Raw genomic sequence first — 14786 nt, 5'->3', positions numbered from 1 at the left:
AGGCTACACCACTACTTTTCTTTGGCAGATGCAAAGCGGTACGCCTTCTCGATGATGCCCAGGAAGAGCATGTACTCGAGTGGATGGCAAGCGCACCTTCAAGTGGCCTCTCCTCCTCTAACTCCACCTCAACATCACATACAGTCCACAGAGGTGGCACCCAAATTACCCTTGCTTCCCCCCACGTCATCACACACAGTCCACAAAGGTGGCACCCAAATTACCCTTGCTTCCCCCCACGTCCCAACTCTCCAACCATACAACTGACTGTATGGAACCACAGATGGGTGAGTTTGAAGAGCTGTTCACACATTCTATGCCATGGTCATCAGAAGTGTACTCAAAAGCTTTGCAGAGTCAAGAGGAGCAAATATGCACCGATGCCCCAAATTTTTTTAGCTTGAATCTGGGGCAGGACAAAGTAAGGTACAAACACCATCCTGACCCTCATCATTAGACGTTAACCCCTGGGGGAAGGTGATCCTGATGAAGAACAGGAGGAGGGCGACTCCAAAGGTGAGGAATGTAATAACACAGGGGATGATGATGATATGTTAAATCCAAGGTGGAATGAACATAAAGGCACACAGCTGAGTAGGTCATCTGAGGAGGAGGACGAGGAGGTTACGTTGCACTGTATGTTGCAGACCCGTAGTGATGCAGCCACGATGAGCAATGCATCCTCAGACACAACTGTGCCTGTGACCAGAAGCATCCTTGGGTCTGAAGCTCGCAGGGGTGGCAAGAGTTGCCTATCCTGGGCCTTTTTGATACTGCGAAGAATGAGCCAACTCACGTAATTTGCGAACTTTGCAAAAAAAAACTGAGGAGGTAAAAAGTGCAATAATTTGACTACTACATGTATGAACCTTCACATGCGCAATCAACATGTTTTACTGTGGGAATCCTACTGTGCAAAAACGTGGACCTCAACAACTATCAGCCACCCCATCAATCGCATTTGCTGCTTCTTCCCCTTCCTCTGTTACCGTGCCAACTATTGAGATGCAGGTCTTCGACCGCAGATCCTCGAGTTTTTTACCCGCTCCAGTCATGCTGACTGAGAGCCCGCCATCAGTTGTAACGGAAGCAGACATGCCTGTTGTTTTTGACCGATCCCGGAGAACGAGCACACCACAACTTTCTCAATCCACAGTAACCTCTCCGCCTGCACCTCCCAGTCCAGCAGTTTGTCCGGTTCACTGTACTCCGCCCTCTCTCAGCACTGCAGTCCTGCAGTTGTGGTCACGTAAAGGATAGTTTTCTCCTATGCATGACAAAGCTAAGAGGTTAAACTCTACCATTTCCAATCTGTTGGCCATGGAAATTCTGCCTTTCCGTGTGGTAGATGCAAATGGTTTCCGAAAGCTGATGGCCGTCGCAGTCCCCCAGTACCAACTGCCCGGTCGTCATTACTTTTCTAAGATAGCTGTGCCTGCATTACTACCAGCATATCGCAGACAACATCACCCGTTCCTTGACAAAATCTCTGCCAGGGTGCATTTCACCACAGACACTTGAACGAGTAAGCATGGCCAAGGGTTATATCTCACTGATGGCACTGGGTGACTCTGGTGACGTTGGGGACAGGCGCTGCTCCACAAGTCTTGGAATCCCCAAGGCTTGAAGTACAAACCTCTACATTTAACCCTTCCTCCACTGCTTCTGCCTCCTCTAGGGCCTCCACCTGCACCCTCAACCTCTGCCTTAATGAGACATGTGTTCCAACAGTGAAGAGCGAATCCCAACCACCTCTGTACTGTGCAGCAGGGCTTACCACAATCAGGCAGTGTTAAAATTAATATGTCTTGGAGATTGCAGTCATACAGCTGATGAGTTGTGAACCACTCTCCAGGCTGAGTTTGATCAATGGCTGTTTCCGCTGAACCTGCATCCAGGGAAGGTTGTATCCGATAACTGTACGAACCTGGTGGCGGCCCTACATTGAGGCAAGCTCACACACATGCCTTGCATGGCTCACATCCTCAACCTGGTGGTACAGCATTTTCTCCACCACTATCCTGGCCTGGGTGAGCTGCTCCACAAAGCATGTAAGCTGTGTGCTCATTTCCACCGTTCGCACCCCTCTGGTCATCGACTTGCATCGATACAGAGGTCTTTGTCCATGCCAGTTAAGAGGTTGATATGCCATGTGCCGACACGATGGAATTCCACTCTGCACATGTTGCAGAGACTGTGGCAGCAGCAATGAGCTCTGACGCAGTATGTCATGTCATATAGCCTGTGTCAACGCAGTACAGACGTGGCGCAAATCACGTTTACAGAGTGGGCACAGATTAAGGAGCCCTGCACCCTTCTGCACAGTTTCAAAATGGCTACTAGGATGTTTAGCGCTGACAACGTCATCTTCAGCATCACTATTCCAGTCACACAAATGCTGGAGCAGACTTTAAATAGCCTGCGGGAGGAGATGTGGTCCCAGAAGAAGAGGAGGAAGCGGAGGAGGATGCGGAAGGGATAACTCTGTCTCTAAGTTCAAGACTGTCGTCACACAAGTGGGTGCCAATAGAGGGTGGATTACTGCGATCTCGGGGCCTGGTGATAACAGACATACTGTTATTGAAGGTGCAAGATCCGAGGAACAAATGGAGGAGGAAGAGGTGATGGGAGAACAACTGTCAGATAAAGAGAATAATCCTTCCCTCTCTGTTGTTCGTGGTTGATGGTAGGGGACAGAGGAAACAAGCCTCATTGTTACCCACCAACACAGCATGGGCTTGGATCTCATCATAGAGCCAAACATATGAGTGCCTTCTTGCTGCCCTATCTGCAACATGATCCCCGTATAGTTATGATTAGGAATAATGCTGCCTACTGGGTTACCACTCTGTTAGATCCACGTTATATAACCAAATATTGCCAGATGATTCTTGCCCTGGTAAGGGACCCGAGAATGCTGGAGTATCGAAACACGCTTTTACACAGGCTTAAGAGAGCTTTTACCCATGACAGCAGTGAAGCACACAGTTCGCATCGCTGCTGTAGACTTCCATTACTGCTGCTGCTAATGTTTTGGTGTTGGCAAATTGATGTGCCGGAGGTTGGAAGTGCAAGAAGCAAATTCTGTGAGTTTTTTTGACACTTTTTTTAGACCAACTCATGCACCTGCACAACAGAGTCCAAGAGTTACATGTGGTGAACGAATGGGGAGGATGGTGCATGAGTATTTAGAACTGAATATACCGTATATACTCGAGTATAAGCCGACCCGAGTATAAGCCGACCCCCCTAATTTTGCCACAAAAAACTGGGAAAACTTATTGACTCGAGTATAAGCCTAGGGTGGAAAATGCAACAGCTACAGGGGAATTTCAAAAATAAAAATAGATGCTCCATACTGTTCATTATGGCCCCATAGCTGTGCCATATAGTGCTCTGCACCATTATTGCCCCATAGCTGTGCCATATAGTGCTCTGCACCATTATTGCCCCATAGCTGTGCCATACAGTGCTCTGCACCATTACTGCCCCATAGCTGTGCCATATAGTGCTCTGCACCATTATTGCCCCATAGCTGTGCCATACAGTGCTCTGCACCATTACTGCCCCATAGCTGTGCCATATAGTGCTCTGCACCATTACTGCCCCATAGCTGTGCCATACAGTGCTCTGCACCATTACTGCCCCATAGCTGTGCCATACAGTGCTCTGCACCATTACTGCCCCATAGCTGTGCCATATAGTGCTCTGCACCATTACTGCCCCATAGCTGTGCCATATAGTGCTCTGCACCATTACTGCCCCATAGCTGTGCCATACAGTGCTCTGCACCATTACTGCCCCATAGCTGTGCCATATAGTGCTCTGCACCATTACTGCCCCATAGCTGTGCCATACAGTGCTCTGCACCATTACTGCCCCATAGCTGTGCCATACAGTGCTCTGCACCATTACTGCCCCATAGCTGTGCCATATAGTGCTCTGCACCATTACTGCCCCATAGCTGTGCCATACAGTGCTCTGCACCATTACTGCCCCATAGCTGTGCCATATAGTGCTCTGCACCATTACTGCCCCATAGCTGTGCCATACAGTGCTCTGCACCATTGCCCCATAGCTCTGCCATATAGTGCTCTGCACCGTCCATTATTGCCCCATAGCTGTGCTGCTGCTGCTGCAATAAAAATAATAAAACACATACTCACCTGTCTTGCTTGCAGCTTCTCGGCGCCATCTTCCCGGCGTCTCCCTGCACTGACTGATCAGGCAGAGGGCGGCGCGCACACTATATGCGTCATCGCGCCCTCTGCCTGCAGTCAGTGAGGAGAGAGAGACGCCGGGAAGATGGAGACAGCGCCCGGCGTGTGGAACGAGGACAGGTGAATATGACATACTTACCTGCTCCCGGCGTCCCGCTCCTTCCCCCTGCCTGTGTTCGGTGCCGCAGCCTCTTCCTCTGTCAGCGGTCACCGGCACCGCTTCATTAGAGAAATGAATAGGCGGCTCCGCCCCTATGGGAGGTGGAGCAGCCTATTCATTTCTCTAATGAGCGGTCCCACGTGACCGCTCAGGGGAAGAGGCTGCTGCACCCGGAGACCGTGGGACGGGCAGGGGGAGTGACAGGATCGCCGGAACTAGGTAAGTATGCCTCAGCGCCCTCTCCCCCTCACCCGCCGACCCTGCCACAGACCGTGACTCGAGTATAAGCCGAGGGGGCACTTTCAGCCCAAAAATTTGGGCTGAAAATCTCGGCTTATACTCGAGTATATACGGTAGATACCATCAGGGAGAGTTTGGACCCTTTCACATTTTGGTCTTCCAAAATGGGTGAGAGGCCTGAGCTCGCCTTACATGCCTTGGAGGTTTTATCATGCCCAGCAACAAGCATTCTCTAAGAATGTCTTTAGCGCTGCTGGTGGTGTCCTTACGGATAAGCGCATATGGCTGTCCCCTGAAAATGTAGACTGCCTAACTTTCATCAAGATGAACAAGTCATGGATCTCCAAGGACTTTTGCACCCCAATCGCAGACTGTACAGACTAGGTGAAATTGCATTTTTTTAGTGTGATGCCATAATGTCACGTAACTGAACTCTGTGATATCTTTAGTGTGGCTGCTGCTGATGTTAACACAACTTTGTGGAAATGTGAACAGTCATGGTTGGTCTACATCTGCTGGGATAAGCTGTAGTGGAAGACATGTCGATCTCAATTTCTATGATTTCTATTCTCATCATCGTTATTCCAATTCTGTGATGTCAGGCACTCATTTTTTAAAATGTGAACACTCCTGGTTGGGTGTCCATCTGTTGGATTGGGTGTAGTGGAAAACCTGTCTGTCCCTATTCTACTATCTATACTGTGGTGAAATTGATGCCACTTTTGTGGTGTCTGCCAGTAATTTTTGCAAATGTGAACACTCCTGGTTGGGTTTCCTTTATGTGTGTTGCCTGTAGCAGTAGGCCTCCAAGACCATCAGGCCTCCACTTCCTTGGACTCAGCTACCCGTTTTACTATCCTTTGATTTTTTTTCTGGTAATAGTAATCTACGAAATTGATATGATATTTGTGCCATTTGTGAGTGTGGCTGAGTATAAAGGCAGGTTGAGCTATTGCATGTGGTATCAGGGCTCCCTACACAGGGGTTCTACACCGATCCGTCACCCACCTCGTCTTACTGTGACGTTCAATTGAAAGCTGTAAATGCTGTCCCAGAACCCTATACTTCATGCCTGGCTGATTGCTGCAGTGCTACGCTAAAATGTGTACTGTGGGTGAATTGAGGCCACTTTCCTGGTGTCTGTCCCTCATTTGATGTGTTTTGGCAGCATTTGGGGCCTTTATAAGGTGTTGTTTTTGCCTCCCATTGAGATGAATGGCGTTCGGTTATGTTCAGAGAATATTCGACAAATTATTCAGCAAATATTGCAAATTCGGCGATTGTAATCCAAACTGAACACTGAAATATCCGCTCATCTCTAATGATTACCACCTAGGGGTGGATAATTAACCACTTTAAGACCTGCAAATCGTAAAGTTTCCAGATTAGAATTATGTTTTTCTTGCAGATGCTTAATAACTCTCAGTGAGCCCTTTCTGAACTAATCGAATGATAATGCTCACAGAATTTTGTTTTCAAAGGTCTAATCGTTTTGCCAATGTACTAAAGTAAGCATGGACAATAGATAATATAGCGGAAAATTTTGTTCTGCTGGAAATAAAATCCATAGATCCTATGCGCAGTGGATTAGTTGTAATATGCAAGTGGCAACTGGGACAGTTGCTGCATCTGTAATTCCCTTTTCAATTGTGTTTATCTAACCAATTTTTAGGCGTGGACAGTAATCTGTTATGGATTAACCACCTTTACAACCTCCGATATGCCTTTTATCGGCGGCATATAAGGGTTTTTATTACTCAGCGCCGCTTTTCAACAGCGCTGAGAAATAAGGGTATAGAGCCCCCCCCCCAGCTTCGGAAATTCTCCACATAATTTCGGAAACAAAATTTTTTTTTTGTTAGGAAGCTATAAGGGTTAAAAGTTGACCAGCGATTTCTCATTTTTCCAACAAAATTTACAAAACCATTTTTTTAAGGACCACCTCACATTTGAAGTGACTTTGGGGGGTCAATATAATGGAAAATACCCAAATGTGACACCATTCTAAAAACTGCACCCCTCAAGGTGTGCAAAACCACATTCAAGAAGTTTATTAACCCTTCAGGTGCTTCACAAGAACTAAAAAAATGAACATTTTACTTTTTCACAAAAAAACTACTTTGGAACCAAACTTTTTTTATTTTCACAAGGGTATCATGAGAAAATGGACCACAAAATTTGTTGTGCAATTTCTCCTGAGTATGCAGATACCCCATATGTGGAGAACAGCCATTGTTTGGGTGCATGGCAGGGCTCAAAAGGGAGGGAGCACCATTTGACTTTTTGAACGCAAAATTGTCTGGAATCAATGGTGACGCCATGTCGCGTTTGGAGACCTCTGATGTACCTAAACAGTGAAAACCCCCCAATTCTAACTCCAACCCTAACCCCAACACACCCCTAATCCCAACCATAACCCTAACCCCAACACCCCTAATCCCAACCCTAACCATAATCCCCAACCATAACCACATCCCTAACCTTAACCCTAACCCTAGCACAAACTTTAGCCCAACTCACTTTAGCCCAACTCTAGCCCTAATGGAAAAATGGAAATACTTTTTTTATTTAATTATTTTTAGCTAAATAAGGGGGTGATAAAGGGGGGTTTGATTTACTTTTTTTTTATTTGAATCACTGAGATAGGGTCTATCACAGTGATCAAAATGAACCAATAGGAGAAATCTCCTATGGTTGCCGGGTGCCAGCCTGCAGATCTCGGCGGGTGCACTGCACATGCACCCGCCATTTTCTCCCAGAAGAAGATGCCGGCGGTCCAGGGGACTTCACAGGAGCATGTAGGGACACCAGAGCTACCGGGGGGAGTGATCAGGAGACCGGGGGACCCTGTTTCTCTCTCCTCTGATGTGCGATCACTTCAGAGGAGAGAGAAATTAAATGGAAAATCAGACTTTTTATACTATTAATAAAGGCGATTGCAACAACGGAGTTTGTAAAAACCAACCCGAATCATGTTCTCTGGAGGCGCTATATCCTTATTCCTCAACGCCGTTAATTAAAGGTGCTGTGGTTTAAGTACCCTTAACTGCCGCCGTTAAAGGCATATCGTCAGTCGTTAAGGGGTTAAAACCCATTTTCTCTTAGAGGATGTCATAATTTAGTGGATATTTTAGTCTATAATAGATTACTATCCATGCCTAATATTTGGTTATATAAACAAAATTCAAAAAGGAATTACAAATGTGGCAACTGTCCCAATTGCCACTTGCATATTACAACTAATCGCCTTTGAAAGGGAGTTACCCAAAGTAATTGCACACTTGGACCAGTAGAAGCATTGGATTAACGCAAAATGGCCATCATCCTGACTTTCTCTCCCCGCATTACTCTACTTCCCTGCACACCCCGTCCATGTCCCGAAGGAAGGAATAAATTTTTTTGAGTGCTGCTCTTTCTTTATGCTTTTGTTTCACATGTGTTAAAAGCCTACAGAGAAGGACAACCTATGAGAGAAAACAAAAGCTGCAAACAGTTATGTTGCGCACCCTATAAAATGTGTGCAAACTTAAATAAGATACACTCCTGGAACCATAAATAAGAATATCCCTTGGCACTTGTATGTCCCTCCCAGGAACATGTAGGGCCCACAACAAGAGTGCTAAATTACAAAAAACTGTATGTATACATCAACAGCACAATAGGTATATACATTGGGTACACTCTGCACCTCATCGTGACTGAAAAAAATACATTTTTGCAAATTTAATAAAAAAGAAAAACTGAAATATCACATGGTCATAAGTATTCAGACCCTTTGCTCAGATACTCATATTTAAGTCACATGCTGTCAATCTCCTTGTGATCCGCCTTAAGATGGTTCTACTTGTTCATTGGAGTCCAGCTGTATTTAATTAAAATGATAGGATTGATTTGGAAAGACACACACCTGTCTATATAAGACCTCACAGTGCATGTCAGAACAAATTAGAATCATGCGGTCAAATGATCTGGCCAAGGAGCTCAGAGACAGAATTGTGGCAAGGCACAGATCTGGCCAAGGTTACAGCAGAATTTTTTCAGTACTCAAGGTTCCTAAGAGCACAGTGGCCTCCATAATCCTTAAATGGAAGAAGTTTGGGACGACCAGAAGTCTTCCTAGACCTGGCTGTCCAGCCAAACTCGGCAATCGTGGGAGAAGAGCGTTGGTGAAAGAGGTAAAGAAGAACCCCAAGATCACTGTGGTGGAGCTCCAGAGATGCAGTAGGGAGATGGGAGAAAGTTCAACAAAAGTCAACTATCACTGCAACCCTCCACCAGTCAGGCCTTTATGGCAGAGTGGCCCGATGGAAGCCTCTCCTCAGTGCAAGACATATGAAAGCCCGCATAGAGTTTGCTAAAAAAACACATGAAGGACTCCCAGACTATGAGAAATAAGATTATCTGGTCTGATGAAACAAAGATGGACCTTTTTGGTGATAACTCTAAGCGGTATGTGTGGCGAAAACAAGGCACTGCTCATCACCCGCCCAATACAATCCCAACATTGAAACATGGTGGTGGCAGCATCATGCTATCGGGGTGTTTTTCAGCTGCAGGGATAGGACAACTGGTTGTCATTGATGGAAACATGAATGGGGCCAAGTAGAGATATCCTGGATGAAAACTTCTTCCAGAGTGGCTTCAGAACAACTCTGTGACCATTCTTGACTGGCCCAGCCAGAGCCCTGACCTAAACCCAATTGAGTATCTCTGGAGAGACCTGAAAATGGCTGTCCACCAACGTTCATCATCCAAACTTACAGAACTTGAGAGGATCTGCAAGTAAGAATGGCAGAGGATCCCCAAATCCAGGTGTGAAAAACTTGTTGCATCATTCCCAAGAAAAGTAATGGCTGTGCTAGCTCAAAAGGGTGCTTCTACTCAATACTGAGCAAAGGGTCTGAATACTTATGACCATGTGATATTTCAGTTTTTCTTCTTTAATAAATTTGCAAAAATTACTACGTTTCTGTATTTTTAAGTCAAGATGGGGTGCAGAGTGTACATTAATGAGAAAAAATGAACTTTTTTGAATTTACCAAATGGCTGCAATAAAATAAAGAGTGAAAAATTGAAAGGGGTCTGAATACTTTCCGTACCCACTGTATGTCAATGAACACAAATAAATGCACACTAAAAAAAAAGGGGCTGAATATGTGCACTATACATTGAATATAAAGCTTTGGGGTAGGTGACGATCCAGGCTGCAAATAGATGATTTATAAAAATTGAAGTATGGATATCAGCCTTGTTTGCCCACGCAGGGTCCCAAACATGGGTAAACAGCAAATGGAAAGCTATATAAATGTAATGTCCACCTTAAAGAAAGGGAGACCAGACCCTTTAATGCAACAAGTGCAGAAATCTGAAACTAACCTGATAAAATGAACTGGAGTATAAATTGATATGCATGCAAAATAGGAATGTTCACACTGGCGATTTTTTTTTTTTTTTTTGCTGCCAGTTTATTGGTGATCATTAATGGAGCCAGGTCATACACAGAAGTCAGGCAGTTGAACAGCATAGCAGAGGGATGCAGGTCAGGTGCAAGTTGGAGAAGTATGGAGATTAGCTACAGTTAAAGAGACAGATGAAGGAAAAATCCAGAAGTCCGATCAGGTAACAAGTCAGGTCAAAACCAAACCACAAACACTAACGTCCACTCTTTGCAAAAAAAAAAAAAATGAAAAATACAAAAACATACCTACAAGTAGAGCACTGCACTTGAAAGCACTGGATCATGTGCTCTGACTGTATGTAATGTATGTGATGAACACCTGATATCACTGACTTACAGGCACCTTCATGAATCTTTACTAAATGTTTTACTAGGAAAGGTTGGTGAGAGCACAAAGCAACCTGAACCTATGACAAAGCAAGGGAGAAGTGAACTAGTGAAGGCACAACCTGGTAACTAAACATAATAATAAAATAGTCCCTGCTCTGACCTCTAATTCTGTCAACTTTCTCCTACTCAATTAAAAATTGCTGCATATTTATAGAAATGCTTCTATAGAATTACTTTAAAATATATATTATTGTAACAAATGATATTATTCCCTGTTACTGATGAAAAATAAAATCCATTTTTTTCTTAGCAGATGGTTGTAGCAGAAGCTCAGCGGAACATCTGTTATTTTTACATATTAAAGCAGAAGATCATGGTGTCCCATCAGATTCGTATAAAGAACAGATCAGTATCCCGGTGGCACCTCCAAGTCTTCATATCAAAAATCTTTCTTCTGATCCTTTTCAACAAGTCCTGTCTTCTGATTCATCAGAGACTGTAAAGCATAGAAAAAATAACAGAACGGAAGTGCAACATAAAAGGACTTACACAGGAAAGAAACGGTTTTCATGTTCCGAATGTGGGAAATGTTTTACTCGGAAACGAGAGCTTGATATACACAAGAGAATTCACACAGGGGAGAGGCCATTTTTATGTCTAGAATGTGGGAAATGTTTTACTCAGAAACGAGTTCTTGTTATACACAAGAGAACTCACACAGGGGAGAGGCCATTTTTATGTCTAGAATGTGAGAAACGTTTTACTCACAAACGAGATCTTGTTATACACAAGAGAACTCACACAGGGGAGAGGCCATTTTTATGTCTAGAATGTGGGAAATGTTTTACAGATAAATCAAACCTGAATAGACATCAGAGAACTCACACAGGGGAGAAACCATTTTCATGTTCAGAATGTGGGAGATGTTTTAATCAGAAATCGCATCTTGTTACACATCTGAGAATTCACACAGAGACGTCATTTTCATGTTCAGAATGTGGGAAATGTTTTCGTGATTTTTCCACTCTGAGCTCACATAAGACAACTCGTACAGGGTAAAAAAACAAAAACATGTTCACATTCAGAATGTAGCAAACGTTTTACAAATTAAGCAAGTATTGTAGACTGTCATATAACTCATCTAGGGAGGAAGTGATTTTCATGTCCATGTTTTGTTTTTTTTACTCACAAATGACATTTTTTATAAAATCAGAGAAATCACACATAGAAGCAGCAATTTTCTTTTTATTGACCTATTCATCAAGAAACCATTAAAGTCAAAGTAAAGTCATACATAACAACATAAGAAAGAGAAAGTTATTTAGAGCTTCTAGGGATGACTAGGAAATATATGCAATTACTAAAAAAAACACCTGTTATCAAAAGCAAATAAAATCCAATTTACACAGCTTTTATATTCTCGTGTATTTTCAACAATTACATCTCTGTATTTGGGCCTTCCTCAATAAAGATAGGATTTTGCATCCACAATATTTCTTATATGTATATGCCATTATAATGACACTTATATATTTATTATATGGTGAATTACACTCACCGGCCACTTTATTAGGTACACTATGCTAGTAACGGGTTGGACCCCTTTTGCCTTCAGAACTGCCTCAATTCTTCGTGGCATAGATTCAACAAGGTGCTGGAAGCATTCCTCAGAGATTTTGGTCCATATTGACATGATGGCATCACACAGTTGCCGCAGATTTGCGGCTGCACATCCCAAAGATGCTCCATACAAGGCAGGATGGATCCATGCTTTCATGTTGTTTACGCCAAATTCTGACCCTACCATCCGAATGTCGCAGCAGAAATCGAGACTCATCAGACCAAGCAACGTTTTTCCAATCTTCTACTGTCCAATTTCGATGAGCTTGTGCAAATTGTAGCCTCAGTTTCCTGTTCTTAGCTGAAAGGAGTGGTACCCGGTGTGGTCTTCTGCTGCTGTAGCCCATCTGCCTCAAACTTCGACGCACTGTGCGTTCAGAGATGCTCTTAGGCCTACCTTGGTTGTAACGGGTGGCGATTTGAGTCACTGTTGCCTTTCTATCAGCTCGAACCAGTCTGCCCATTCTCCTCTGACCTCTGACATCAACAAGGCATTTCCGCCCACAGAACTGCCGCTCACTGGATTTTTTTTCTTTTTCGGACCATTCTCTGTAAACCCTAGAGATGGTTGTGCGTGAAAATCCCAGTAGATCAGCAGTTTCTGAAATACTCAGACCAGCCCTTCTGGCACCAACAACCATGCCACGTTCAAAGGCACTCAAATCACCTTTCTTCCCCATACTGATGCTCGGTTTGAACTGCAGGAGATTGTCTTGACCATGTCTACATGCCTAAATGCACTGAGTTGCCGCCATGTGATTGGCTGATTAGAAATTAAGTGTTAACAAGAAGTTGGACAGGTGTACCTAATAAAGTGGCCAGTGAGTGTATATTGGATTATTCAGATATGTCCTGATCCCTTTGCTCTATCTCTTTGCCATTAATAATATGTTTCTTACCTTATGTTGCCTAAACTATTATAATTAGTGATGAGATAGTGTACTCGTTGCTCGGGTGACCTCCGAGTATGTGTTAGTGTTCGTAGATTTAGTTTTCATCACAGCAGCTGAATGATTTACAGCTACTAGCAAGCTTGAATACATGTGGGGGTTGCCTAGCAACCAGGCAACCCCCACATGTACTTAGGTTGGCTCTTAGCTGTAAATAATTCAGCTGCCGCGATGAAATCTAAATCTCCGAACACTAACACATACTCAGAGGTCACCCGAGCGTGCTCGAGAAAACCCAAGCAACAAGTACACTCGCTCATCACTAATTATAATCTCTCATGTAAACTGCTGCTTCTGCCCAAGCATCAATGTAGCATATGCGCATGCACTCTAGATCTACTGAAAGTTCCATATATACGTATATATTTTGAGTCACGCATTAGATGAGGTCACTGCGCTCTGATTGGTCCGTAGCGGTCGCGTGACCGCTACGCGACCAATCACAAAGCAGTGACGTCTTCTAAGGTATTTCAAGCGCTTGAAAGACCTTAGGTGACATCACGGCTTTGTGATTGGTCGCGTAGCGGTCATGCGACCGCTACGGACCAATCAGAGCGCAGTGACCTCATCTAAGGCCCTTCAAGCGCGCATTCTTAGGTACAACGGCTCCCGGTTACGGCGGTAAAGTCCAGGCTGCGTCGGAGGATGAGTATATCCCTATTTTTTATTTTAATTCTTTCTTTTACACATTGATATGGATCCCAGGGCCTGAAGGAGAGTTTCCTCTCCTTCAGACCCTGGGAACCATACAGGATACCGTCCGATACTTGGTGTCCCATTGACTTGTATTGGTATCGGGTATCGGATTAGAGCCGATACTTTGCCGGTATCGGCCGATACTTTCCGATACCGATACTTTCAAGTATCGGACGGTATCGCTCAACACTAGTCAAGAAGTGTCACTAACCAGTAATGACTGTCACCCAAAATTTTGAGAACGCAAGGGTCATGGGAAAGGCAGCTTAACATATACTCAGCCATGCATGCCAGACTGCTAACAGGCAAGACTTCCGTGTCCTCACCAAGAGGACCACTGACCATGCTCTACTCCTCCTCCTCATCCCTGTCCTCAGGCCATCCACGCTGAACAGACGGTATGACAGATGTGCAGGTAGTACCATCTATAGCGCATAAAACTAGCTCCTGTTCTTCCTCCTCCTCCTCTTACTGTCACCCAATCCACGTTGGGATGAGAAGAGGCTGGGCTGTGTGTAATCACCCTGTATGGGTCCTTGCTTCATCTCATCGTACTCCGCCTGCAATGCATTCTCTTTGATTGTGAGCAGAGAGCATTTCAGAACACAGAGAAGCGGGATGGTGATGCTAATTATGGTGTCATTGCCGCTTATGATCTTGGTGGTCCTCAAAGTTTTGCAGGATGGTACATATATCTGACATCCATGTCCACTCCTGAAGTCTTATGTGTGGAGTCTGAACTGAATACTGACGGCCTTGTTAATGCTGGTAGTCAACAACAGGAGTGCAGTTGACTACATTGCAGATGTTGGAAAGTATTTGTGAGCAGTAGAGTTCCAATGCGTTGGGACATTATTATTTATTATTATAGCGCCATTTATTCCATGGCGCTTTACATGTGAGAAGGGGTATACATAATAAAAATAAGTACAATAATATTGAACAATACAAGTCACAACTGGTACAGGAGGAGAGAGGACCTTGCCCGCGAGGGCTCATAATTTACAAGGGATGGGTGAGGATACAGTAGGTGAGGATAGAGCTGATCGTGCAGTGGTTTGGTCTTTCGGTGGTTACTGCAGGTTGTAGGCTTGTTGGAAGAGATAAGTCTT

The 14786-nt window shown here is 44.4% G+C and overlaps 1 protein-coding gene across 7 annotated transcripts in view; it reads left to right on the top strand.

Moving 5' to 3' along the window:
• The window catches only part of LOC143767404 (oocyte zinc finger protein XlCOF8.4-like), a 53241-nt gene extending 41290 nt beyond the window's left edge, over window positions 1–11951 (top strand). For 3 of the 7 annotated variants that reach the window (XM_077255727.1, XM_077255733.1, XM_077255728.1), the window contains exons 5-6: window positions 10453–10530; window positions 10719–11951. In XM_077255727.1, coding sequence (XP_077111842.1) covers window positions 10453–10530; window positions 10719–11467 — 827 coding nt within the window. In that variant the 3' untranslated portion in view covers window positions 11468–11951. The remainder of the gene's footprint in view (window positions 1–10452; window positions 10531–10718) is intronic. The other 4 variants (XM_077255729.1, XM_077255731.1, XM_077255730.1 and 1 more) reach the window with 4 other exon arrangements.
• The last annotated feature ends 2835 nt before the right edge of the window (window positions 11952–14786 follow it).

The sequence above is a fragment of the Ranitomeya variabilis genome, chromosome 4 (genome assembly GCF_051348905.1).
Source record: "Ranitomeya variabilis isolate aRanVar5 chromosome 4, aRanVar5.hap1, whole genome shotgun sequence".
NCBI classification, from domain to species: Eukaryota; Metazoa; Chordata; class Amphibia; order Anura; family Dendrobatidae; genus Ranitomeya; species Ranitomeya variabilis.
Note: the sequence above shows the minus strand (reverse complement) of the source record. Positions and strands in the feature narration are given on the sequence as shown.